The 26,701-nt window shown below is 39.3% G+C and overlaps 1 protein-coding gene across 5 annotated transcripts; it reads right to left on the bottom strand.

Annotated features, from left to right (window-relative positions):
* Nucleotides 1-81: 81 nt before the first annotated feature.
* pcgf5a (polycomb group ring finger 5a) lies at nt 82-22,345 on the bottom strand. Of its 5 annotated transcripts, none has more exons than XM_029520741.1 (10): nt 22,149-22,345; nt 17,106-17,497; nt 16,729-16,882; nt 15,936-16,032; nt 15,580-15,635; nt 14,178-14,237; nt 13,598-13,776; nt 13,169-13,267; nt 12,052-12,141; nt 82-473 (listed from the first exon to the last, which is right to left on the bottom strand). In XM_029520741.1, exons 3-10 carry the CDS (start codon nt 16,841-16,843, stop codon nt 426-428), a joined length of 744 nt encoding a protein of 247 aa, XP_029376601.1. In that variant the 5' UTR covers nt 16,844-16,882; nt 17,106-17,497; nt 22,149-22,345; the 3' UTR covers nt 82-425. The 5 variants fall into 5 exon arrangements, with proteins under 5 accessions (XP_029376601.1, XP_029376599.1, XP_029376602.1 ...); XM_029520739.1 differs by having other exon boundaries at nt 17,007-17,497; nt 22,149-22,344; XM_029520742.1 differs by having other exon boundaries at nt 13,598-13,773; nt 16,729-17,497.
* Nucleotides 22,346-26,701: the final 4,356 nt, after the last annotated feature.

The following is a 26,701-nucleotide window of genomic DNA, read 5'->3' as shown; positions in this document are numbered from 1 at the left end:
ACACACAGGGACAGGTTTAGCTCTGTGAGCTGTGCCTTCAGACTGTCAGAGCGAATGTGATAAAAGATAAAAACATCCATCAACAGTAGAAAATCAACATTTAATCTACAGTTAGACAGGCAAAGTGAAGATATGGTCTTAATTCATTGCTGATCTCAACAGGTTTTTAGGCACAGGGACATACATTTAAAAATATCATATATTATAGTATATATTATTCTATGTAGCATAAAACCTCTTTACCATAACAACGTATTCACTTCACCATTGGCTGTACAAAAATACATTTAAATATCTCTGTCTCTGCACATTGTGAGTGTCTGTGTATGGGATTATTTGTATTGGTGTGCACGTGCAAACATATGTATGTATGTGTAAGTGTACGTTGGTGTGTGTATGTGTGCGGTTCTCTTCTTGCAGCCTTTTCAGCCAAAGTCGATACGTGGCCGGTACTCAAGAACCATGGGATACGTCTGTGGGAGCGACAGAGAAAAAAAGGAATAAGAGACAGAGGCAGTCTTTACAACATGGCAAAAGCCACTACAACCAGAGTGACTGAACAGACTTTCAGACAGCTGTTCAAACATCAACATGTATTTTCACGTACAACAACAGACACACACTTTCACACATCAATAAAGTCTACATTTCAGTAACGCAGATGGGGCAGAAAAAAATTGCATTTATTGGCTGATTGCTGATCAATGAATAAACTTCTGATGATTAAACTATACAAGACATCTCTGGAACTCAGACCTCTATAAGGTCATATTTGGTCATATCAAGCCCAGTTTAGTCCCAAATCTTCATGAGCCTTAATGAACCTGTGAATGGTAAAAGCCCTCCGCATATTGAATCACATTGTGTAGGAGCAACTGAGAGATAAAGCCTCAAAAAGAGATGATTGTTGGATTTTGCTCCCACTCACTTGCCTCTTCAGAGTCTTTTAGGCCAAATGCTGGTCAAATATATTTAGAAAACTGAGAAACCTTTGTGAAACTATGAAAGTGTGCAGGATAAATTAGTAGTTAGATTTGCGGTCATACTAAGCCAGACACATATTTTTAACTCCTGATCTCAGGTGACCCTGGTTTTTCTAGCAGAAACAGAAAGACGGACTGAGGCAGCTCCCGTTACATCTGACTTCAGACTGCAGGTTTCCTGGATCAGAGGTAAAAAAGAGTGTAAACCTGTTTCCATTAAACTGTCTAGGATCCACCTGGCCCGGCTCTGCTGGGATGGGGTCCAAGTGTCTAACAAAGAAGGACTATAAAAGAACAAAAGCAGTAGAGGCCTGGCTGCCGCTGCTCATTCTGCAGGAACTCCTATGAAAAGCTCATTTCCAAATTGCTATAAATGCCCTGTTTGGAAAAAGTCAGCTGGCCTGAATTTCAGCATTTCAATGAAAATACAAAGCACTCAGTGTGTGGAAGTGGTGCACTCAAAGGGGCTAGTTGTCATTTTTTCTCTGAGGTCAAATGTGATTTCTTGTCGAGAGCAGGTGCAGATGACAAAAGCTTTGGTTCTCACTGCCTTTATGATGCAAATGGTTGTGATGAACCCTCTGAGCAGCTACATCTTCAGGACAGACTGGAGGACACAATTAGTCACCGACAGAGAGATGGATGCCTCGGATGGTTGAGTGGTTAGCACTCATGGCAGGTAATCGCAGCATCCCATGTTTGACTCCAGGCTGGGACCTATACTGCAGGTCATTCAGTTCACTCTCTCCTTGTTTCCTGTCAGCCTCTGTGCCACTTACTAAATTAAATAAAGGCTACGCAAACATCTGTGACCACTAAGGCTGGCTATGCAGCTAAACTGAAACACACATAGGTCCTTTAAAGCAAGCTTATCAAATATGAAACCAACTGCCCTTTTTTGGAAACTTTTTATTAGAAGTTGCTTGTTGCTCTCTTGATTGTGATTATTGCGATGACAATTCTTTATGGTTTGGAGTTTCTTAATGATTTACAAAAAGTTAGGTTCCTTCTTCTGAAGAAGAAATGCACCACAGAAGTAGAGAAATGGTTGAAATGTGTGAATGAGATCAACACAAATGTACGAACAGTCCTGGCAACATGTTTCAAATTAACCCAGGTGACAAATTATTAAGCTACCCAAGCCTCAGTGTCAAGTTGTCAGTTTTTATTTCTACTAAGCAAATCTTCACAACAGAAATGATCTAAACTGAAAGAAAAGAAAAGAAAAGAAAAGAAAAAAAAAAACAAAAACAAAATCCAACCAGATAAAAGTAAAATTATTGGCTCCACTTTATCAGTGTAAAGTGGAGCCAATGTGTCATCTGTCAGACCCAAACCATGTAAAGCTGATGTGTGGGCAAAAATAATGCCATGGGGTCTAAAGTTTTCAAAATAAATAAATGTCAAAATAAATCTTAAATTAATTCAAATTGTGGAGAAAATGAACAGAGAGCAGCAGATCAACAGACGCGCAACTCAATAGAGACACACTTACCTGCCAGGCTCATAGACAACTGAAAGATTCGAGTAGGAACACAACACGAACTGGACAGGACATTAAATATTAGTATTAAATCAAATGCATAATATCAACTACATGTTCACTGATTCCATATTTTTTTATACTTTTTTTTTTTTACAGGTACCAAGTTTTAGCTACACAATGTCTCTAATCTTTTGGCATTACCCTGCACAACAATACACACGTTGCACCACTGCTCCACCAAAATGCTTTCCTTTGCCACTGAAACACATGGGAAACAAAAGGTGTTGCATATTGCAAAAAAGGGAATAATTATTTCTAATGCAATCCTACACAGCCCCACAACATAAGGCCGGCTATCGTCTATGTGCGGGACAGCACAGAACAAATAGAATACGCTGCAACTCTAATCATGAAAATTTTGGACTTTTAGAGTTTTTCATCAATTTGTTTGCACCAACAGTTTAGGTATGTTTTGCATGATGTCAGGATCAATTAAACAAACAATTCATGTGATGCTGAAATCATCATCAAACATGTAGCAGCTTCATGGCAAAGGTTTGGTTTGGTACATTCTTTCCCCCTTTTGTCTGTAGAACCTGTTTGACTCGGTCAAAGCTGCCCTTTTCATAAAAAAATCTAAAAGGACCAAGGCAAGTGTTTTTATCAGAGCACCAGTGAAGTGAAAAGTGTGTCTCCTGTTTTTGGAGCCTGTCTCCTATTTCTGGCAGCTTGAGGTTGCTGGTGCAGCAAAGTATAGCTGCTGTCATCTACTCCGCCTTTCTGCATTTTGCTGCATCACGTCTCAGAGAAAAAGAAAAAGAGAGAGAGAGAGAGAGAGAAAAGAAGAAGAGTGAACCCAATCTAGCCGGTCTGTCACTGTGCCTCTCTATCTGCATATCTGACACTTATTCACTCAGCATTTCTGTCTCCACAGACTTTAATTATATTGGTCCAACATACACTCAGTGCAGCTGTCAACTTGTTTTAATGTATTTTATTCTGGTGTAAAATAAACTGAAATGCAGAATCACTTTAATGTGCAGCATAAGCAAAACTCTGCAAGGAAAATAAGGAGAAAACTGAATTTGCTGTCAAATGCTATTTGGTACAGCTTAAAGTCACAATGTAGGTGCTTCCACATGTCTGGTGTCTATAGGCATCTGCAACATAAAGCCAATAGTTTAATTAAATGAAGACAAGGAGTGATAGATTCAACCTCAGGGGATGCTGAATATTTGAATTTCATGAAAACTTGGACCTGTTTTTGAAACCACTGAGGCACACTGCTGGTTAAGTGGAAAGTTTGGCTTAGTAGTGACCCTGATGGAAAATTCATGGGAGGATAGGGGGCTGACTTTCAGAGCACAACCAGATTTCACAGCACAACACTCATGACACTTATGAGGCAAACACACACACTACTGCACTTAAAAAGCCCTGCAGTCATGCCTTTATGAACTTCTGTCTAGTTCAGTTGGGAGATACATTTTAGGCTTATCAGCCACATTCATCTGGATGACATGCTCAAAAGATGAAGTCAATCTACTGATTGGGAAGGCAAATATTATTTCATAATAGTAAATTACTGTTATATTTATATAACATTGTTTGGTGCTGTTGGGCCATTAATTAATAATATCATTAATTAATAAAACATTTGATTTACATATGAGAAGAGTAAAAGATACAGTACAATTCAGAAAACACAATGCACAAGCAATTCAAATAAATGTAACAATGTGAAATAAATATGTATACACACTAGCGGGGACAACACGGAAACGGAAAAGCGGTAGAAGATTGATGGATGGATGGACACACTAGTGGGCAGCATGTTCTTACTTAGCCATACACAATGTGTGCACAGTCAGCTGAGCAGGACCATAGCTTTACAGATTGACCTGCCCAGAAAGTCATTTGTGTGAGTTTAACCAAAGCAGACCACTAACTATAGTTAGGAAAATGGGATTAATAGGCAGTATTAGGTGAGCTAAGTAGATCTATGCTGCATAACCCCACCACCCCCCAACCTGATGATGGGCCAAATCATTTAATACAAATGCTTACTGTGTATTAGTAAGTGTCTCTGTAGGCTACTCTGGCCCCAGTAAATCTCTTGCCACTTCACATCCACTGAAAAAATGGGTTAATGCAGAGCAGTGGGGGCCAGGCCACAAGTGTTTATCTTCTGAAATGGACTGTCACCAGTCTACACACAGCAGTATCTGCTGAAGTGTCCATACTGAGGCACTAGGTCAAACCGCTAGTTAAGATACGACAGTATCACTCATTTACTGTCAAATGAATTCACCTGTCATGTTTAAAAAAATAAACGTGTGTTTCTGATACAGACCTTTATTGTTGACGTCAATAAATAATCGCGTTGGTCAGTCAGTCCAACACCTCACAAGGTATTGGACTGACTCAACTAAATATCCAAAAATCCAAAAAGAGGGGACTGACTCACTTTGAGTGCAAATTTCCAGTGATCATTTGAGGAACTACAGCTTATACAACTTGTAATTTCTGGATGTTGACAAAGTTTATAACTCTAAGAGGAAACACTGCTGTTAATCAACAACCATTTTTATTGACCCTAAGTTAGTTGTTTTTGTGGCAAAATCTAATCAGACTTCTTCCACAGTTGCAGAAGATCAGAAAATTGGAAATTGAAAACCTTAATGAGAAAATCTGTCTGTGTTTAATTGTGTGGTTTGGAGCCTGTTGTCTACATGATTTGATAGGTGATGATTGTATAGAGTGTTTATAATATCTGATCTAACACACAAACCTTTTAAATCAATCATAATCTCAACAGTACAAAGTACAAAAACTTCATACAAGTAACACAGCGGTCCAGTTTGGAAACTTTGGGGAGACCTTTCTACTCTATAGCGGGGGCCTGGGGCCTCATTTACAAACTTTGCATATACATCACTTTCCACACAAAAGTGATCTATAAAAAGCAGACTTGAAGGGAAAATGTGCACACCGCTAAGGAAACTCTGACCCATCCATACGCACATTTTGGAGGAAAAGGGGAATTAGCGACCCAGACGGTGCCTATGGTGAACTGAAGTCACATTGAAGAAATGAAGAGCGGGAAGACGGGCTGCGTATTTATTATTGCCCTTCACACTTTTAATTTCAACCTGTATCGTGAATTAGAGCCATGTCATCAGAATGATTTCATTCAACAGTGTTATTTTGCATTGGACTGAGTAATTGTTTCGGAAACATTTCCTTAGACTCTAACAGAAAATTCTAAATCAAAATCCCTTCTCTATATTTAATCACCACAATTAGCATGGACTGATTAAAGCTGTAAATACAGCAGTGAGCCCTGTGTGTAATGCTGCACCATCAGTCTGCTGGCACTGCTGGAGGACTATGTCAAAGGGAGAAGGTCTTCAGGGACCATAACGACTTATTGGTCCATGATGATGACTGTCTAATGAGCCGTTTTAGATTCCCTGGAGCTGCTCTTGGATCTATGTGCTGAACTGGGTCCAGCATTAGAGAGGGCAACGCACTGGAACCACGCCATCCCGGTGCAGACGCAGGTCCTCACTCTGTTTTCAAATGAGCAAAGCGCAGAGGACAAGACAAGTGAGCTATGAACCCTAACCCTCCGTCAGGAAGTCGTGTGGCGTTCATAAAAACAACTAAAGATCACATTTTTGCACACTGCCTTTTAATATTTCTGCAATTTCAATCATTACATTTCTCATCTCTCCCAACTCCTCTGTCAAGTTGTCGAATCTCTTGTATTTTCTCCCTTCGTAGCTTTGGTTTGTGATTCCGCTGCTGTGACCTCCAAAAAGGATGTTCTTATTTTACTTTCTATGCAGGCCGCATTCATGAGGTGCTTTGCATTGACCATTTATGGTTACAAATGGGCGTGACATGAAGCCGACACAGCTGCACACACTTGTAGTCAAGTCTGTGATTTACATTTGTTCTGAAATCTGACTATTTTTTACGCAACTTTTGGCTTTTGGGTGTACACACACTTTTAGTATCGATCCTACGCACAAGTTTAAAAATGAGGCCGCTGGCGACTTTTTTAAGGCCAAACTGTTTTTCCTGAGCAAGTTAAATGTATGTATGAAACCCCCTCTCTCCAATGAATATCTTTCTTCTAAAACATGTTCCAGTGCTTACCCTTAAGAGTTTTGGTGTTGGACACGACTCTGCTAAATCCTCTCAACTCAAATGTAATTTAAGCCTAATAACACAAGTCAAAAATTGAAACCCTCAAGGGATTCATCAATCTGTGCAGGATTAAGACACCTTCTGCTCTCAGATCCTTGAATCAGACAAACAAGGACTCTCTAAAAACGGAAAAACAAATGTTCATCTTTCTCTGAATGGAGCTCTTGTTTGAAGGTGTTTAGGAATAAGTTTTGGGTTTCAGTCTTAAGTTGTGTTCCGCTGCTGGAGCCAAGAGCTTCGCAGGTTGTGAATTAATGGTGCCAAATGCCTGAAGCTGATTCAAGTTAATGAGATGTATCCATTGATGGAATGGCTACAATTTATGACTTTTGCTGATCTCAGGAATAGATTTTATGATTTATAGAATATAAAATGATTTGACTAATCCTTGTAAACTAATCTGCGAGGTCAGACCTTTGAGCTGAGCTCTGTCCAAATAGACTCTCAGCGACCATGAGGCATTTACATAATAAGGGTTAGACACTTTATCTCTGGATACAATTCAGAGTCACATCAGAGATTGATATCATCTTTATCATCACCTTCCTCTAGTTATCTAAAACTATGGTTAAAGATCCCATATTCAATGACGGTAGACCTCCATGTAGTCTTTGATTATAAATCAAACCTTAAAACCTGCTGTGAGGACTACTGGGACTTTGTGATGTCACAACAAAGCAATCACTACCCCAAGTCAATTTCATTTGGACCAGCCAACCTTATAGCATTCTGTTTCTCTTTTACCTGACTCTTGTGTTTAAATGTTAATTTCACTATTATGTTATTTGGTGCATTGTGTTTCAATAATTCATGTAATTTAATGAGCAGCATTTATTTATGTTCTGCTTGATGTGTTGGTCTTGTGTTCTAACGTTTACACGGTTGTTATTTTATTTGGTAAACCTGCAGCTTTTGCTGACTTTTATGATGTCTGCAGGGGATGCGTTAACCGAGAATTCTCAGGCATTGACAGATCTGGAGGCCATCTGTCATTTTGACGGGTTGCAATTACTTCTGACCAATATCAAAACAGCCACAAGAAGCCATCTGTCCGAGGCAAAGGTACAACATTTAATGACAATCGTCTCTGCAGCAACCTCACCTGACGCATTTGATTATGCACAAGCGGGTATCCTGTTTCACTCCATGTGCAACAGGAGGAAGGTGTGAATGAGACCACAGGCCGCTGAGTTAAATTCAGCTGATTTCTTCAGATGTTTGTTCATATTTAATTGCAAGTATTTAATTTTGTAAAACTGCGTTGTTCATTTACACTTATGGCCACAGTTGGCGTTTTCAGTGGCCACCAATGTCACTGCGGGGAAATGTGTTGTTGACATGAATGTTTTCTCTAAGTCCATCATTTAGTTTGTTCTAACTGAATTTGCATTAAAAACGAACGAATAAAAATTTTATGCTATTGACTATATCTTATCTTTATTATGATTAAAAAACGAAAATGGCAGATAAAAATAGATTATGATGGATTTTTTTAACCTATCTATCAAAATGACGGACAATGAAAAAGTCTAGCGCAACCTCTGGATGTCTGTGATGCTAATTTGTAATAGTATTGATCATTTTAGAAAGAAAAATGAGGCTGCAGAGTTGACTGATGATTGACTTGTATCTTTTTCTGTCACTCCTCCATCTCCATTCCTGGCTCTTGTGCCCCACACCTTTCTCCCCTGTTTGTTATTTTCCCCTTACATTGTCCTTGTCTAGACTGGGTTCAAATATGATTCAAAACTGATTTCTGGGTGTTTAAATGTCTGACTGACTGGCACAAATAATTCTGACTGCTTGTTGTTGCTGTTGTGGATCATCCAAGTGGTGTTTGGAGTGGAGTAGTAGGTAACATAAAGATACATTAAACTAAGAGCATTTCTCCTCACACATTCAATTTTACATTGAAAGGATTTAAATTCAGTTTTTATCTAGATTCAACGTGGCACGTTGTTTTATTGTTCTGTGCTTTATTCATTCATCTTCAACCACTTATCTATTTCATGGTCATGGGGAAGCTGAAGCCAATCCCTGCCAACACAGAGACCAACAACCACTCACACAATTTAAAGTCACCAGTTAGACCAAACATGATGTCTTTGGGCGTCGGAAACCCACACAAACACAGGGAGAACATGTAAATATGTAAACTCCGCACAGAAAGGCCTCAGGCCAGGAACCAAACCCACGACCGTCGTATTGACCGCTATGCCGCTGCACTGCCCTTCTGCGATTTCATATTTACATAAATTGTGTCCACAACTTTCGATATGATATAAAGTGCCCAGATTGAAAATTACATCAGACTACAATTCAGTCTGTCCGATCTACAAATAAAATATGCAGCTCATTATTACATTGCCCATTCACCTCTTTCTTTTTTAATGTCACACTGGGGCATCATTTCACTAAAAATTTAAATAAATGCTGACTTTTGAAGTTTTTGCTTAGTTTTTTGTGGTATACTTGAATTATAATTGAGAATGATAATTCTAAATGCGGGTAGCATGGTGACAGAGTGGTTAGCAATGTTGCCCCACAACAAGAGGGTCTGGGTTTGGATCCTGGGCCTGGGGCCTTTCTTTGTGAAATTTGCATGTTCTCCCCATGCTTGCGATGGTTTTCTCCAGGTACTCCGGTTTCATCCCACCTTCCAAAGACATCCATGGTCAGGTAAACTGGTGCCCCAAATTGCCCGTAGGTCTGAGTGTCAGCGGTTGTTCGTCATTGTCTGGCAATCTGTCCAGGGTTTATCCTGCCTTTGACCAACATTAGCTGGAATTGCCTCCAGTATCTCCCGGGACCCAGAAATGGATAAGTGGTATAAGATGAATGAATTAATTATACATGCAGTTATGTTTTTTTCACGCACAATGAAGTACATTTCAAAAAGCCGAGGGGAACAAAAGAAGCTCTATTTTCTTTCGTTGTGGAGGAAAGTTACTCTGTTGAAAATATATTATGACATGAGAGCACAGCTGCAACTGAGAAGCTACAAACTACTCATATTGTCTTTCTTCCCTCCTTCTCCCATCCTCTCCTCCTACTGCCCTGGTATGTGATGCCCCATCCTGCGGTGCCAGCTGTCTGCGCTCCTCAGTTATGGCCACTTGAGGACTGGACTTTTCACTGGCTCATCATTCATGAGAATTCCCACGTGCAGATATACAGTTCAACATTCAGGCACCTAGTTGAGGAAGGTATGTGTTGGCACAAACAAGTGGGCAATACAGCTATAGATCAAGATCATGAACTCATTTACAAACAAACACACACTGGCCCACTGAACCACAGGGCGATGACCCTGAAGCCTGAGGCTGACTAAACTGGGACAACTACTCCTGCTGTGTGTGTGTTTTCTTGTATTTTCATCACTCTTTTTAGACATTAGCATAAAGTGAGGGCATATAGGGCAGGTTGGGATCAGGAATAAATGCAATCAAAGATTCATTCATTAAGCTTCTACCGTTTATCAATTTTCGTGGTCAAGGGCCAACACACAGAGACAGACAGAGACCAACAACCATTCACACTCAGACCTACAGACAATTTAGAGGCACCAGTTAATCCAAACATGATGTCTTTGGATGGTGGGAGGAAACTGGAGAACCTGGAGGAAACCCACACAGACACGGGAGGAACATGCAAACATCACACACAAAGACCCCAGGCTGGGACCGCAACCTTCTTATTGTGGGGCAACACTATGCCACCATGCTGCCTTTATATATGATATGATATGATATGTCATATTATATATTTGCCTGAATGTGTGTAAAGTGAAAAAGATCTGTTAGAATCTGTTCAGTTGTTTCACATGTGCTCTGTTCTCTCATTAAATAGAATCTCCCCTCGTGTGCGTCTAACTGAGTGAGAGCCAGGCAACTGAAGCTCCTACACAGGGCCCATATATCGCCCTCTCAACGTCATGAATTCAACCCTAATTCATCTCCACTGTGCCCCGAGTGTAAAATAGAAACTGGTTGTCTTACTTATTGTTAGTGGTATTGCAGGAAAGTACAGCAGTTTTGGCAGGTCATTGGGCAGGAAATTAATAAGATTCTATCTACTAATAGAAATAATGATCACTCATATCTGCTACATAGCATATCTGATTTGTCCATCATTGGCAAAAAGAAAACTTCACCCAAACTTTCTTTCTGTGCTAGAAAGTGTATTCTCTTAAATTGGATAACCGGTAAAGTTCCATCCAAAGTACAATAGCAAAGGGTGACACTCCAATATGTTGCTTTGGACTATCAAACGCGTAAACTACACAGCAAAGATGAGGTTTTTCATAAAACATGGGAACTCTTACTGTCATATATTAGTTTAAATATTTCTACCATCCTTGCAAGAGGGTTTATATCATAGCTGAGAATGCTCTGCCTTGTAAATGACGCTCTAACATTTAATTGTAATTTTTTTGTTTCTGTGTAACTTTCTTTGATCATGTGAATGTATCATGCCTGGCAGCGTACTCTTGGTTTATTCTACTTACTTATTTTATTTGTATAGGATGATGCCTGAATCTCTCACCTGCATACATTTAAATTAAATATGTGTGTAATCCAAAAGTCTGTTTGTTTGTTTTTGTCGTATGTGTTATCTGTTTTATCTCTTGAAAATGTAATAAACATATATTAAAAGAAAATCCCCCAGGGACATTGATGCAAAAATCTGCACACATTTACTTTTGTTCTTTCTTTGTGACCTTCTGTGTCAACAGTGGCATTAACAACCAAACACACTGGAAACGTAAGGTTTCGCAGTATGTGAAGGTAAAATTACGTTTTTAAAGAAGTCATTTAGATATTAACTGGTATAGGTGAAGCTATAGTAAAAAAATAAAATAAAATCATCCAAGACTTACAGATACTGATTATGCTATAACTGTAACAATGGTGGAAGTTTTCCTTTTAACTAGTTTGACGTCAGAATTCCTTTTTTTTATCAAGTTTGAGTCACAAAAGATTCTTGGAACAGAAACTTTCGTTGTATAAAAACTTTTTGCTGAATGCTGAATAGAGAAGCCTTTCAACCAAGACTAGTTTTCACGTTCACACACGCAGAGCTAAACTAATTCTGAGAAAATTCTGTTTATTTACTTTCATTCTTACCCAAACCAGTCATCCTGAAACTTCCCCCAGTCTAGCCCAAACCCCATGTTTACTGGCGCGTCACATTAACCCTTAAATTAAAACCATAAAATAAAAGCCTCTCTTTGAGGATGTGATGCCTCTGTAGTGCAAGGAGTTGCAGCATGTAGCAACAAATAACGATAATTTTCTGCACCAGTGCATTGACACATTAGAAGGCAAACATGCATACACAAACAGGAAGTGAGGGAGACAGCCTTACATTCTCTCCATGTAGTCTCCATCGGGTCATGTAGATGAACTCCAGAGTGTGGTCTCTGCCCATGATTTCTCCATTACACAGCACATCCAGCTGGGCACAGCCAAAACAAAAAAATAATCAGAAATAAGTTAAATGTAAATAACATTTCACAACAATGTCAGTGCGCTGCTCTCAGAGGAAACAAAAAATAAAAAGGGTCCAAATCCAGATGCACAACATGAAGTCAGACGAGAAGTTCACGTTACACTATCAGCTCTGTCTACAGCCAATGTAGAAGCAAGCAGCTTCATGCTCTGATAAAGCCTAACTGCTGATAATAGTAATAGATTATTAATGAGCATCTGGCCCCACAAACTACTTTCAGAGCTGGCCACAGTTTGACTTCCCCTTCGAGAGATCAAGCTCTAACTTTGCACAGATGTGTTTCTGTTTGTCTGTGTGATATCTTTCATTTTTGCAATACATTTACCAGAAATTGACAGGAAATTCTGTTGTTCTTTTATGAATTTGATTAATTTCTTTTCTTGAAATTGTAAAAGCTTCAAAATATTATAATATTATAAAATACAATTTTATCCATATCTTGTAGAAATATCAGCAAGTCACTGTAAGCGCTGTGAGGCCAGAACTGAAGTTGCCAATCTGGAATAAAGTCACAGTCTATATTTCAACCTTGAATAGGTGAGTCTCATTGGTTTAAATCTTTGTAGAAGTTCTACTTTTTCCAAGTTTTCTTGAAACTCTATCTTGTTCAACTGACTGATTAACATATTGTACCCTATAGTCAGTTAATGTAAAGTTGTATTGCTGTGCTTTATGTAATTTACAAATAATGATAATAATGCTAATAATAATTATAATTATTATTATTATTAACATTATTATTATTGTTGCTAGTAGTAGTAGTAGTAGTAGTAGTAGTAATAGTATCAGTAATATTGTTGCTGTTATTATTGTTGTCATTGTTACTGAGAATTTCCGAGTTTGGGATTAATAAAGTACATCTATCTATCTATGTTTTGCTTTTATTATGTTAAGATAACAAACTGCTGCAAACAGTGGCTTTGTTGCAGAGGCAAAAAGCAAAAATCACCTTTAAAAGCTAACTGCTTCTTACCTCATAAGAACTGGGCAGCTTTAGTTTAAGACTGAGAAACTTTTTAATTGTTCCCACGGTGACGCGACTGGAGCAGCGGATGAACCTCTTCATTAAATCCTAATTGGGTGAGAGACAAATTCTATTACATCCTGATTAAAAGAGAGAAGCAACTAAAAGACAAAAGTTGATCCAAAAAATGATGCTATGTAGGAGATATATTGACTATTTCGAAAGATTTAAGACACTAGGGTTACTGTTGTCACTGAGTCTAAACTGTATATGGGCATGAATGTGAGTGTTTGTCTCTAGGGTTAAATGTTAACAAACTAATTTTTCCTAAAAAGAACAGAAACCTATGAGGCCATTTTTCAAGTTTATTGTTACTTCCCCTTCTTGATGATAAAGACATCATTTTTATTATTATTGTTATTAATTCGAGACACACACCGTGACAGTGCTCTCCCCTGACTGCCCTGTGTTACGTAGGCAGTCCAGACAGATGGCTATCTGAGGATCACTCCTGTGGTAATCGTCATTGGTTCCTCCATCACCATCATTGCCACCACCATTACCACCATCACCTCCAACATCAGGCAGCCCAAACCTCTGGCACCTCAGGTTTTCTGCTGTTCGAAACAATTTCAGCAAGCTCAATTACAGAATATCAGTTACAGCTTTTCCAAACTTTTCCAAAGGTTAATAGTGTTAATTAAAGTGAATTATTGACCCCTGTGAAGAACAGTATGAGCCCTGTTTGCACCAGAGCATGAATGTATGAACAGGAAATTCCCTACAATCAGCTCTGCCCCAGATTCACATGAAGAACCTCAAAATGTGATGAATAATCACATGCTGATGAAACAAAGGTTAATGGAAAAACTCCCCTTATTGCTTGATTTTTTTTTCTTTATGAGAATCAGAAGGGAAAAAAGAAGATATTTATGGGGAGAAATGGTGAAGTTGTTTAATTTCAGCATATGTTTCTTAGGTTCATACTGTATTCACAAGCTGGCAACTAATAGTTTACCTTGGCCATTTTCTTTGGGCTGGTTCTTCCTCCAGTATTCAAGCTCTTGCTGTTCCTCTTCTAATTCACATGAACAACAGATGAAAGTAAAACAGAGTTTAAAAAAAGCATTCAGGTAGATTCAGTTTCTATAAAGAAGCAAGGGTGAAGTGGTTCTGCTTTAGATAATGAAGTTATTATCGTCATTTCATTTACTGTGAAATTTTTGTGTGTGTGTGTGAAGTTCGTTGGGGTGTAATTGAATAATTTTATGCTAAGTTGGTAAATACAAGCTCCTTTATATGGTCATAAAAAGGAGACAGACACTTATCAAACAGGCTACAGTTATGCCTGTCTTCAGGCAAAAGGCTACCCTGCCAGAACTGATTCATTTGAACTGTTCGCTAATATAACCCCCCTGTACTAATTCTACCACAGATACAAATTATAAAAAGTTGTCTTTAAAAGCATGTTGTTGTCTCAATGTTCATTTTATACCAAAAAGCACCCAGACAAGATATCATCTTGATTAGTTTAAGCTGATGTATTGTTTTCATGCTGAATAAAATTTATGCTAAACCATGGGCAATCAGACTTTAAGTGCAAAGAAACACTCTGCCTGGATGTAATGCATGTCTGCAAAGTTAACATAAAACATAGTCATGCGCCAAAAACTACAAAGCAGAACTCATATGAGGCAGATTTTTACACCACTTGGTTCAGTTGTGTAACCAAAAAAAAATATACGATGTAAAAAAATAACGTGACTCTGACAAACAAATACCTTTATCGTGTCAAAAGGAAGTCCCTCCCATTTTATAAGATGATTGGTTACACTTTGTTCTGCTGGAGAGGTTGGCACAGACTTGGTTACATGGATGCTTTTTATCCATATAGGTCTAAATGTGTGTTACTGTTATTATTTATGAAAGTTGCAATAGTTATAAAAAGATGAAAGATTAGGAACTGGAATCATGAAAACAAAGACCATGTGTTTCAATAATTTACATGTGATTGCTGAGTTATTACCAGACAGTTGCTAAGAGGTGGTAGCTGAATAACTCGTTGCCCCATTACGAGGTGGTTTATAATATATTCTGGTTTGTTGTTATGATTTTAGCAGGTGGTTACTAGGGTTCTGCTAAAAGATTACTAAAACACTAAAACATTCGTGACAATGGTGTTTGACACTGACAACGCTACCAATGAGTTGTGATGATGTTCTTGCTTACTCATAAGGTATTGTTCACTGGTGAGCAACAACATACTGTGACAGTTTTTCTGTAAAACCACAGCTGTAAGAACCTCTCTGCAGCAAGCCACATTTCTAAATTCATCATTGGTGTATGTGTCAATAGACTGTTTGAAAGTCTTGTAATAAATAATGGGAAGACATTTGGGTGACTCCATTAGGGAGACTCACTTTCTCTGAGTCCAGGCACAAGCTTGAATATAATCTCCTCCAGGGTGTTGTCCAACCTGAGAAAAAGGAGAGAGGAGACCCGAGAGATGGAGGCGAGAAGAGAGAGAAAGATGACAAAGAGCGGAAGAGGGAGGAAATGGAAAAACAATCAAAGTTGGTGGCAGGTTAAGAAGAGGGGGTGAATGGAATTGATTTTGTGGTATTCAAAGACCTGGAAAATTTCCTTCTTAAAACCTCAAAAACAAAACAGTGTTTATATAAGAGGTGAGTAAGAAATTGCCAGAAGCCAAAGCAGAAAAAGAAGGAGCTCAGACAAATAAAAGTGAAAACAAACAAGAAGAAGAAGTGTGTCCTACCTGAGCATCTCCAGTGGATTGGTCTCATGGACCTGAATGCCACATTTAGGACAGTCATTACTCTCCTCAAAGTGCTGCACAATACAGCTCTTACAGACTGCAGAAAAAACAACAACATTTTCTATTGGGCTTATATTAGTAACTCCAGAGGCAGCTCTTCTTAAAAAACCATGACCACTTCCCCTTCTAGCCCTAAACAAAGAAATGAATGACCCCCCTCCCGCGCACTTCAGCAGGTTAGCTTGCCCTTGGCCTAGCTTGCTTGTTAACTCACATAGTACTAGGTTAGCTTGCTACAGTAGGCCTAAGGCATTTACCTCCAATACTAGTGGACTAGCTGGCTAGCTTACTTTGTACTAAATACATCACCCAGAAGCTAATTAGCATGGTGCCAGTCTCCACATGCATGAAATCTCAGAAATTTGGTAACACAAGATGGTTAACTGCAATTTTTGCCTTGTTTTGTCTTGAAAAATGCACTAAAAAATGTACCTGCTACTTTTTGTGAGATATTATTGGAAAGTGAGTATTTGTGGGCTTCAGATTTTTGACAAGTGGTCAAACAAAACGCGAGGTGAAGACTACATCTTTAACTCACTATGTGTTGATGATAAAAGATCATGGTCTGACCCATTAAATTATTATTTAATATTTCTTCTGCATTGGTCAGTAGAATCAAGGACAAGATGTATTCACAAAAAGCCCTCTGGCAAACCAGATGACAACAAACTACCTCTGTCACCTTAAGCAACAAATTCATATATGTTGTGTGTGTGTCTGTTGTCTCACTCACAGGTGTGCAGGCACTCGGTGACCGTGGTCGGTTTAATCAGGTAACCTCGACACAGGTAACATGTGATGAAATGGTTAAAGTCTCTCACCAAGTGCTTCCTTCCTGTAGCAGCCATGTTTTAATTTTTGTTGTGATGCTACAGCAGGATACAGACCTAGAGATGAGGTTACAGTTTGAAGCTGAAGGGTAACGCCACCTTCTAGCTTGGGATGAGTCAGATGTCCATTCAAGACAATGAGTAATGAGTAGGTTTACAGTAACGGGCTGATAGAGTTTACCTGTGATTTAATGTTTAAGTTGAGCAGGGTGTTAGCAGTTGGCCAGAACTGGTTAATGTTAGTCCAGGGTCTATTTCCACAATTTATGAGAAATCTTACTTGGTCCTACTGTGTAAAATCTTGCTCCATCCTTGAATCAAATTTTATTCAATAATCACTTTTTCTTTTTTCTTCAGGAACATCTCCCATTCACACCGTATTCCGGCTTCACTGCCCCATGTTAGTTGCCTTGAAATAAGACACCCCACTTGTCCAGTCTATGCAGTCCTCCTTCAGTCAAAAATGGTTTTAAATTCCCAGAATTCCCAGAGAGTAAAATAACTCCTTTCCCGTTTCTGTCCCACTGCCATTTTTAATCCATGAGGAGTCAAAGGTCTTCTGCTTGTTTTTATTCATTAGTCCACTCCTGCTGCTGGTAATGTCTTCATTCCTTTACTGGCCCATGGTGACAGAGGTTTTTCTGATGGCTATTTAACACAGAATAAAAGAACCTGGAGAGAGTAAAGACAAAAGTCAGAGTTGAACAGGAGGGTAAAGATAAAAAAAAACTTCTAAAATTGTAAAAATGTATACACAAAATCCAGATTAAACAGAAGAAGACACAATTTTTCAAATTAAAGCACAATAACACATCAAAAGACACATATAAAATGTTCCACTGAGTACATCTATCAATACTAAAAAAAAAACAAGCATGTTCTGTGTTTCTGAGAAAAACATGGTTTCTCAACAAAGATAGTCAGAAAACGTTGTCACTTTGAATGTAAAACATCCCTGAACAACCCAACAGGCTCCACGTGAAGATCTTGGGCTATTAAATGGCTCAGTTACTTTAAAGTTTAATCATAAAACCTGGATGAAACCCAGACAGTTATTCATGCCACCTTATTGTCTTTCTAAACTCTGAGGGGTAGGTTGTTTTAAAAAATATGTTTTAATCTTTCACTGCCATTTGAAGCTGTTGCTAGACAGCCACATCCCGCTGTTTTATCTGTTTATATTATTATCAAAAAATTTTTCAATTCCCACTTTCAGAATAGTGAAAGACTACAATGCAAGGCTAAGAGTACAATCCATTAATGTATTGTAACTGTGCGGGGTAGGATAAAAGATTAAAAAAAAACCTCTTGAAGTTTCCTCAGAGCCAGGACATGGGTCAAAATCTCTCAGGCAGCACTGATATGTTCATACCTCAGCACTGATCATAGCTGGGTCGTGCATAAGCACATACATACATCCATCTCATCTCATTAATGTGGAATACCAACAGAGCATTTCTTCAAATCAGGCTCAAAATTTCAGTTGAAGCCAGGTTTTGCCAGTACTGGTATTATTATGGAATTCAGTATTTCTGAAACTGCAAAAGGGGATACCTCAAAAATAGACTCAAGCATGGTATTTAAAGTGTTGAACTTCCGTCATCACCCATTGGTTTGTAAGCTGTTGTTCTGATCATCATTAGTCATATTATCGTTTTTTTTAAACCAGCAGAAACTCTATTTGGAGAAAAAAATTGGAGCTGAGGAGGAGTGAGTGCTGGATCTTCCATGCTCTTTGCTTTACCTTTGTGTGGTAGTCTGTCAATCCCACTGTAGCCACACCCTAATTCATACCGCATGTTGGAGTCTATTTTCCTCTAAATGGGACCATCATTTTAAAAATTCAAACCATGTTGTATTGAAGAAGGAAACTAGAGACTGAGACCATAAACGTATGAAGAAATCGTTTACTGAGGTGATAAATCAAGAGAGAAGTAAGGATGTTTTCCTACAGATTTCAGTATAATTTGACTTCTTATTGGAAACAGTTTGTCAACCACCAATAAATAAGTGGCTTTTCAGATCCAGAGTCAATGTCATGAATGTTAGAGTTATACTATGAGATGGACTGATTGGAATTTGGACAATGGTCACAACAAACTCACAAAATGTGTTGTTTTTATCCATAACCCACTCATTAATGTGATAATTGTGAAACAACTCAATTGTCTCTATGAAATCATGAAATCAAAAAAGGGAATAGGTCAACTTAAATGTGACATCACTATTGATATTTCTGCAAAAAATTATACAATGCTGTGACCCAGGAGAGGGATACAATGTTTTCTGCAACTAGCTAATGGAGGACACTTGATAGTTTAAACCCTGAACCTTGTTAGAATAACCATCACCATGTGTCAATTTGTTCTACTTTTACAACTCTTTATCAATATAGCTTTAATTTCTTTGGTCTGATTTGAAGTCCAACCTCCAGAAAGAGCCAAAATGTATTTATTGGTTTTTTTTTTTTGGTTTTTTTTTGTGAGAAGAAGCATTATTTGCCATTGCTATTAAAGAATAAAATAGTTTTTCATCTCTTGCCTTTACAATGTTTTTTAAACTAGAATAACTTTAAGGCCTTGTTAAGATCTTTATCAAAAGCTAAGCAGTGCTGATGTGATGTAAATGTAAAATTTGTAGCCATATCTCCTTCCAATTTGGTTTTGTTGGTTGCACTCACTAATATGCCACTTTTATCTTTCCCGTGACAAATAAAAGTCATTGTTTGTACAACCACAACAAGCGATAAATTAAGTGTCAAACACAATACACAGATTGGGGTTGCACACAAAAGACACAGCTGTTTTCCTGTTTCCTTTTTCTTGTTCGGTGACTTTTGAATTTTGGTTTTTGCTCAGTCCAACCCAGTTGTGAAGCATTTATCACATCCAGCAATTGCTATGGTTAATATTAACCAGAAGTGACACAAACACTGGTCCAGCAGGAAGGTAGTAGTCCTGACCTACATGTATCCATCTCTGGATTACTACGACTATGAATAGCTAAAACTCCCAGAACTGTCCCCATTCCATCCCCACTTTGATGGATCTGGATGAATTTTGGTTACCCTGCTTTACATATAGACACTGGCATGAACATGAAGCCCCACAGCAGGGGTACAGGTATCACATTTATTGTGCTTTACACAGAGGGTTTTTTTATGTGATTAAATCAGTTCTGCTGTTACAGTAAATGGTGTGAGGGAGCGAGGACATGTTTGTTGATGTGAGCAGTGTTCTCAGGTCTGATTCATTCCCTTTGTAAACACAGGACAGCCCCTTCATGACTTGATAACAGCTGCCATCAAATACTAATCATCATACAAATGAGTGCAATAACAGTCAGTGAATTTATTTACCTTATCCAACATTTCATGTCTGTCAGACACTTCTGACTAAAATGATTGCTATAAATTTACTTGATATGCACTTAATGTCAAAGTGACTAACACTGAATTTTGGATAGCTATTGTCCCGCATCTTCATTATATCAGAACGCAGTTTACAAAAACAGAAGTAAACCAGATACACACACACCATACACATCGATATCACATCAGTATCTCTGTGCAAATGTACTGCATATCACAAACACACAACTATAACTATGGGAACACTAGATGATTGTGGCACCACAGCAACTGCATGAATATACTTATGTATGGTTGAAAAATATCTGATCAAAATAATGCTTCTGGTAGGGTTTAAAAGGTCCCATAGAGCATAAGGTGTATGTGCTTTTAGAGCTCTTCATTCTCTTTTTGCTTATTAATCAGGTATAGGTTGTATGTTAATAGACTGAAAGATCTGAGTCCACAGAGAGTCCACAGTCTGAATTCAGAAACTGAGCCTTAAAACCATCTGGAAGGACTTCTGAAACTTTGCAATGTCACAAGAAACCCCTCAGCCACAGCCATATGGATTCACCATTCAACCTTGCAGGATTTGGTTTCTGTAAATGTTTACCTTCAATCTGCAACACTTTGGTTGGATCTGAAACGTTCTTCTGATTGAATGACTGACCTGGTGTTACTAGAGCTCCAGAGAGAGATGTAAAACTAAACTTGAAATGGTATCTTCGTTTAAATATCAGCACTTGAGATAAAACTGTGAAAATGTGTAAAATATGGGGCCTTGAAAATAACAGATAATGTTTATGCTAAAACACAATAGCCTGCAGCAAAAAGTAAAAAAATCTCTCATATGTATAAGATGTTGGATCAGGTTTATATTGAAGATATATGCAATCGAAACACAGCGCTACGACTTGTAAAAAACATTAAACCTCCACAACAAGACCAATCCTGTGAAATTCTTTGACATTTCTTGCAGCTCAGTATGGTGATGAGGTTGCTACAATAGAGCTACACAGTCACATAGTGAGTAACTATAGCTACAGTAACCGAGGTCCTCACGCCTCCCATGTATTCGTTGTATTAACAACAGGCTAATTTTGACATGCTGTGTAACATTTAAGAACAGAGCAAATAACGTAATCCATACAGATTTACCTTGTCATTTCTCAGCTTTTATTGAATACTGATCAGTTTATGGCCTTCGTGCAGAATGTGGTACCTGCCAAAAGGGTCAATGTAACAGTTAAAGTAGTTTTTGAGTCTGTTTTCACCCTCTGTCCGATCAGGACGCTCATATCTGGGGATGCACTTCATTCACGGGGCAGCTTCCGTCATTTTGAAATGACGTCACAATGCTGCGTGGACCTCAGGTGTGTCAGGAGCTTTGCTCATTGCACAGACACTCCGGACTCCGGCTCCATTTAGCGTGGGCCGCTTTGTGCAGCGAAAACACGAAGTGCGCAGCTGAGAAATCCCCCTCAGACTGACGCTGGCGTGCGCGTGCTCACACAGCCGATCTGCTTATCTCATCGCTGAGGCGCGTCACGGTCTACGTCACCAGTGTCAGTGCCAGTACAGATATATAATACGTGCTCAAACGCTCCTGTACATGCAGACTGCGCGCGCGAATACACGCGCACGTAGCAGCTAGGCTTCTGTATACTATCTGGGCGCACGTGCACGCACCCAGGCACACGCACAAACACCCGCACGCGGCACGTATCGACAGCAAAAGTTGCGGAGCTTCTTGTCACGGCCTCGGAACGACACGGACACACACCGCAACGCACGCGGGCTGTGTACCGTTTGCGTTAATATACCGTAAGTGTGCACGGCGGCGCACTTTGCGTTTCAGAGGGGGGAGGAGGGGGGGGCGTCAAAGTTTGACTAGAACGTAACGCAGGCGGCGTCGGCTGATGAATTTACCATCCGCGCACAGATAATAAGAAACACAAGCACATTCCTCACCTCCGTCCACACTTTCCCGCTGTCGTGGCTGGCCAGGAATGTCCACCATGACAGTGCCAGGTCCTCCCGCTCAGTCTGCTCTGTGCACTGGATGAGGACAGAACACGGAACTGGTCGGCTCGGATCTGCCCCAGTCCGCCCAGCAGCCAGGCAGCCAGGCAGGCAGGCAGCACGGAGCAGCGGTGGGCGGGGAGCCACCAGGCAGGCAGGCAGGGCTCGGAAACTGAAAGCAGTTGTGTAACTGAGTGACTATTGGCCTATAACACACGTATGCACACACACACACACACACACACACACACATAGACGCCCATGTGTGAGTGTAGTGATGACACAGCAGACATCTACACATGTCGTAGGGCAGGGCTCCCTTCGATCGTCTGCCGAAGCTTTCCAACATTTCTCCCTCTTCCTTTGAAAGGGCTATTTTTTGGTGGGGGCTGTGTGTCTCTGTGCTGGACATGTTTTACCCTCTAAAGACCTTCCCTGATGTGTCATATTGAACTACAGGTCGAATGCATAAAGAGCTGACGCTGAGCTGGAACTGGATGGAAGATGATACCAGCTCAGCTCAGTCAGTCTGTATGACTGATGATCCTGCAAAGTTTGCTTGAATGCATATCATATGGTGTGAAAATTCTTGATCAAGTCAACACTGAACTCAAGCAACATAATAAAAGGCTGCAATAAACAAATGTAAGTCTCACTACAGAGGTGAAATGTTGAATTTAGATCACCTCCAATTTTCCACCACTTTGCATCATTTACATAATTTAGTTTCAACTTTTTCACAAAAATTTTGATTATCCAGCATTTGAACCCACTCTTGACAATCCTCCCACAATGGCAATCAAACAATTGTTTGTTCAGAAACTTGGCCAAACACTGTTGCAGAAGTTCCCACAGGTGTGAGCAGAGATTGCTTTTCTCCTACCGTCTGTCCAGTTCATCCCAAACCAGCTGCACTTTCTGCTCAGCGCTTCAACAGCTTGAGTTGTTTTCATTTTAAAAGCTTCTTTTAAAAATGCTTTTTACTGAGAGTCCATAACTGTATATTTTCTCCTACTTTGTTCAACATGAAGTCTAGTATGAAATAATTTTGTCCCCAATTTTAATAAGTTACTAAATATTCATATTCAGAGATGACTATTTCTTGGGAAAAAAGTCCAGATAGCTGTTCAGTCCTGCCAGACTGCAGCTTCCCTTAGTAAGTGTCTTCTTGCAATTGAACTTTAATAGCATTTCACACTTACATCCTCAACTTTCCTGACAAAATTTCAATAGCAAAATGTTATACTGTGTATATTTTTAATTTGGAGCATGTTCGTTTCAGTGCACGTCTGTGACCATCACCAGCCCTCCCTGGAAGCTAGTTCATTGATCTTTTTTGTGTGGCAGTGAGGGCAGTGCTACACCTCAGCGAATACGGGGAATAAAGATGGACAGGGGAAGGGAAGCAGGTGGTGCTGGTAGGATCTAGTGGGGTGAAGGATGCTGTGCTTTTCCTGTTATCTCACACGGCATTAAGAGAGTCCAGAGGGTTTATGTGGAGAACTGTGGGGAGATGGGAGGTGTCCCAGCAGAGGAGCCGAGTCAAAGGTGGGATACATAGTGACACAGTGAAAGAACAGCTCAGCCCATTCTAGGCAGGATTCATCAATTCTCTGTGATTTGACCCAAATGTTTCAAATGTTGATCCAGCTGTTGGCCTCACCTGAGCTCCATTGGAGAGCTGATGCACCTCAGAAAGACATGATAGCTGAACTGGTTCAGTTCAATTTGGTTGGTGTCCTTTAATACCAAATTATTTGCCTTTTGACATCTTATGCCGTCATGCAACATATTACAATGTCACAAGCATCATTCATGCTCAACAGTCACGTTGAATTTTTACTATGTTCATTGTTATATTCATATATTAATTCATTCAACTTATCCATTTCCAAGTCTCAGGTGGTGCTGGAGCCGATCCTAGCTCACACTGGGTGAGGGCAGGTGTGACTGTGAATGGTAGTTTGTTTCTTTCCAACAAAATAATGCTATTCCGGCCTTCCAATCGACTGTTGACCTGTCCAGGGTGTACCCCGCTTCCGCCCAGTGTGAGCTTAGATTGGCCCCAGCAGCCCTCCGCGACCCAGAAATGGATAAGCAGTGGAAGATGAATGAATGAATTAATAATGATATTCCATTACTTTGTGTGTGGTGTGTTTAGCCAGTGGCTCTGTGGTCACTCTAACTGATTTTCTCTTGGACCAACTGGCGCCATTCAGTATCAGACCACACTTTAAGAAAGGTTGCTGTAAATGCAAAGAGACTGAGCCCAAACCTTTCTGATGTCATGTCTCTGTCTCCACCTTTTCATTAACTTTACTTCAATGCAATTGTAGCATTATATTTTAAGCCTGGCTGTTCAGAATGATTTTTAGCACACTCAATTTCTAGCAGAATGCCTAAAGAAGTAAAGGACCAATAGCCAACCTTATTGTTTTGGCTTTGAGGAGCATCTTCGAGTGTGTGGTCCATTTGTGGGTCTTTTATCTCTGTATAACAACTGTTAATCACAATTACATGCATCTGATCTCCCTCCCTGAGTACCTGGAAGTGAGAATACAAACTTTCCACCTTCATTTTCACTATGGTTGTCACTCAGGGATTTTTAAATTAAGTATTGAAAAATCCAAATAATTTTTATTTTTATTTTGTTTTACTAACCTACTAACAGACTGGCCTAGCTTTAACTCCCATATGGGGCCACTGAAACAAAGTCTTTAATGACCTCACCCTGTGGGATATGACCTCTTGTTTTGGGATGTGGAATGCATCACCGTAGCAACAGCATTCTCAGTCACACACTTGCTGAGATGGTCCTTAAGACTGTCAATTCCAAATATGAAGATTTTTGCTCCGCAACAGTTTCAGCAGAAAATTTCACACCCTCTTGAGCGACAATTACAAAGACTGCTGAATTAATCTGTTGCCTCGGTCTCCAGAGGTGCAGGAGCTTATTGCACTATTTAGTAATTAATGTTGGCCCAGCATTATTTCCTGACTCAACAGAATAGAAATACTGCCTATGCTCATCAAGGAAAGTGAAAAAAAATTCTTTCCCTGTACTTACCATAATGAGACAACAACATACTGGGTGTTTCCTAGATTGTTCCACTGGGCCAATCTTTAAAAAGACAGATGCTGAAAATGAGACTGGGAGGTCTGACACTTATGGGTGTGTAAAATTTGAAATATTGAATGGTGACTGTATTGCTTCCAGATTATACAACATAATTAATATAATTACAAATTTTCTCTCATGTGAAATAACAAATCAGACACAATCAGCAGTGTCATAAAGGTGGAATTGCCAGAAGCTAAAACACAAGGACACCAATGCCTTTTGATGCACAAATTTGGAAGTTTAAAGCCAAGCAAAAAAAAAAAAAAGATAATCAGGAGTATAAATAGTAAAAAATAATAAAGCTATAAAATAATTCTGCATAGTACTTTAGATATTAGCAATAGATAATTGGCCTGTAATTAGGCTCTCATTAGACCAATTAGAGCCAACCATGAAGATTGGTGTAGCAGTGTTCATGTCAGTCTTAATTATGGTAAAGTCTAGAACAGAGGAGAGAGAGCAACAAGAGGACAAGCAAGAGAAGAGGGAGCTGATTGGCCACGAGAAGGAGGGAAAAGATGGAAGAGGGAGGCAGTTCACAAAACTAATCTTCATCGTGACTGTCTGGTTCTTTGAGCTTGTTTGTCTACCTCTGTTACCTTCTGGCGTTGTTAAAATTAACCTTAATGACTTAGTTTCTGTGACATTTACATCTTTTGTTTTTTTTACCTTCTGACCCTTGTACCAAACAAGAGTTTTTCACTTGAATTTTGTGACTGAAATATCTAAAAAATGTGGATGTTCCTACACTTTCAGGCTACTGAGGCAAAGACAATGACAAAGATGAGAAATAGCAGATGGAAAAGATAGAAGCAATGGAAGAAACCTGGGGGAAAGAACTAAGATGAAGCGAGAAAAATATAGAGGAAGAGAGACGCATAGACAGAGAGAGAGAGATAAAAAGACAGGATACAAGTCACATGATAGAGTAGATGAGTATGGCAGTAGAGTAGAAAGATAAAGACAGCTGCATATATAGAAAAACAAAGACAATGAGTAATAGATAAGAAAGAACAAAGGAGAGAGTGTGTGACTGTGTGTGAGAGAGCGGGAGACTCAGCTTCATACTTTTTACCAAGTTACACCACTTTCATTTCACTTGATGTTTATCTATTCATCACAAAAGTGTCATCCTTTATTTTGTGTGTGAGTCTACACAGATACATTAGCCAATAGATATGATTGTGTTGTGTGTGAGAGACATTGTGATTCAATGTTGTTTATCACACACTGTTGGGATTATTCTGACTGTTTCATTGATGCACCGACTGCAGAGATGGTAAGAACTTGCTAACAATACAAAGAGACTGAAGCTGCTGTCAGTGCGTACGTAGACAATGCACTGATTTTACCAAATGCTAAACTGCTCATGTGAAACACA

The sequence above is a fragment of the Echeneis naucrates genome, chromosome 15, assembly GCF_900963305.1.
Source record: "Echeneis naucrates chromosome 15, fEcheNa1.1, whole genome shotgun sequence".
NCBI lineage: Eukaryota > Metazoa > Chordata > Actinopteri > Carangiformes > Echeneidae > Echeneis > Echeneis naucrates.
Note: the sequence above shows the minus strand (reverse complement) of the source record. Positions and strands in the feature narration are given on the sequence as shown.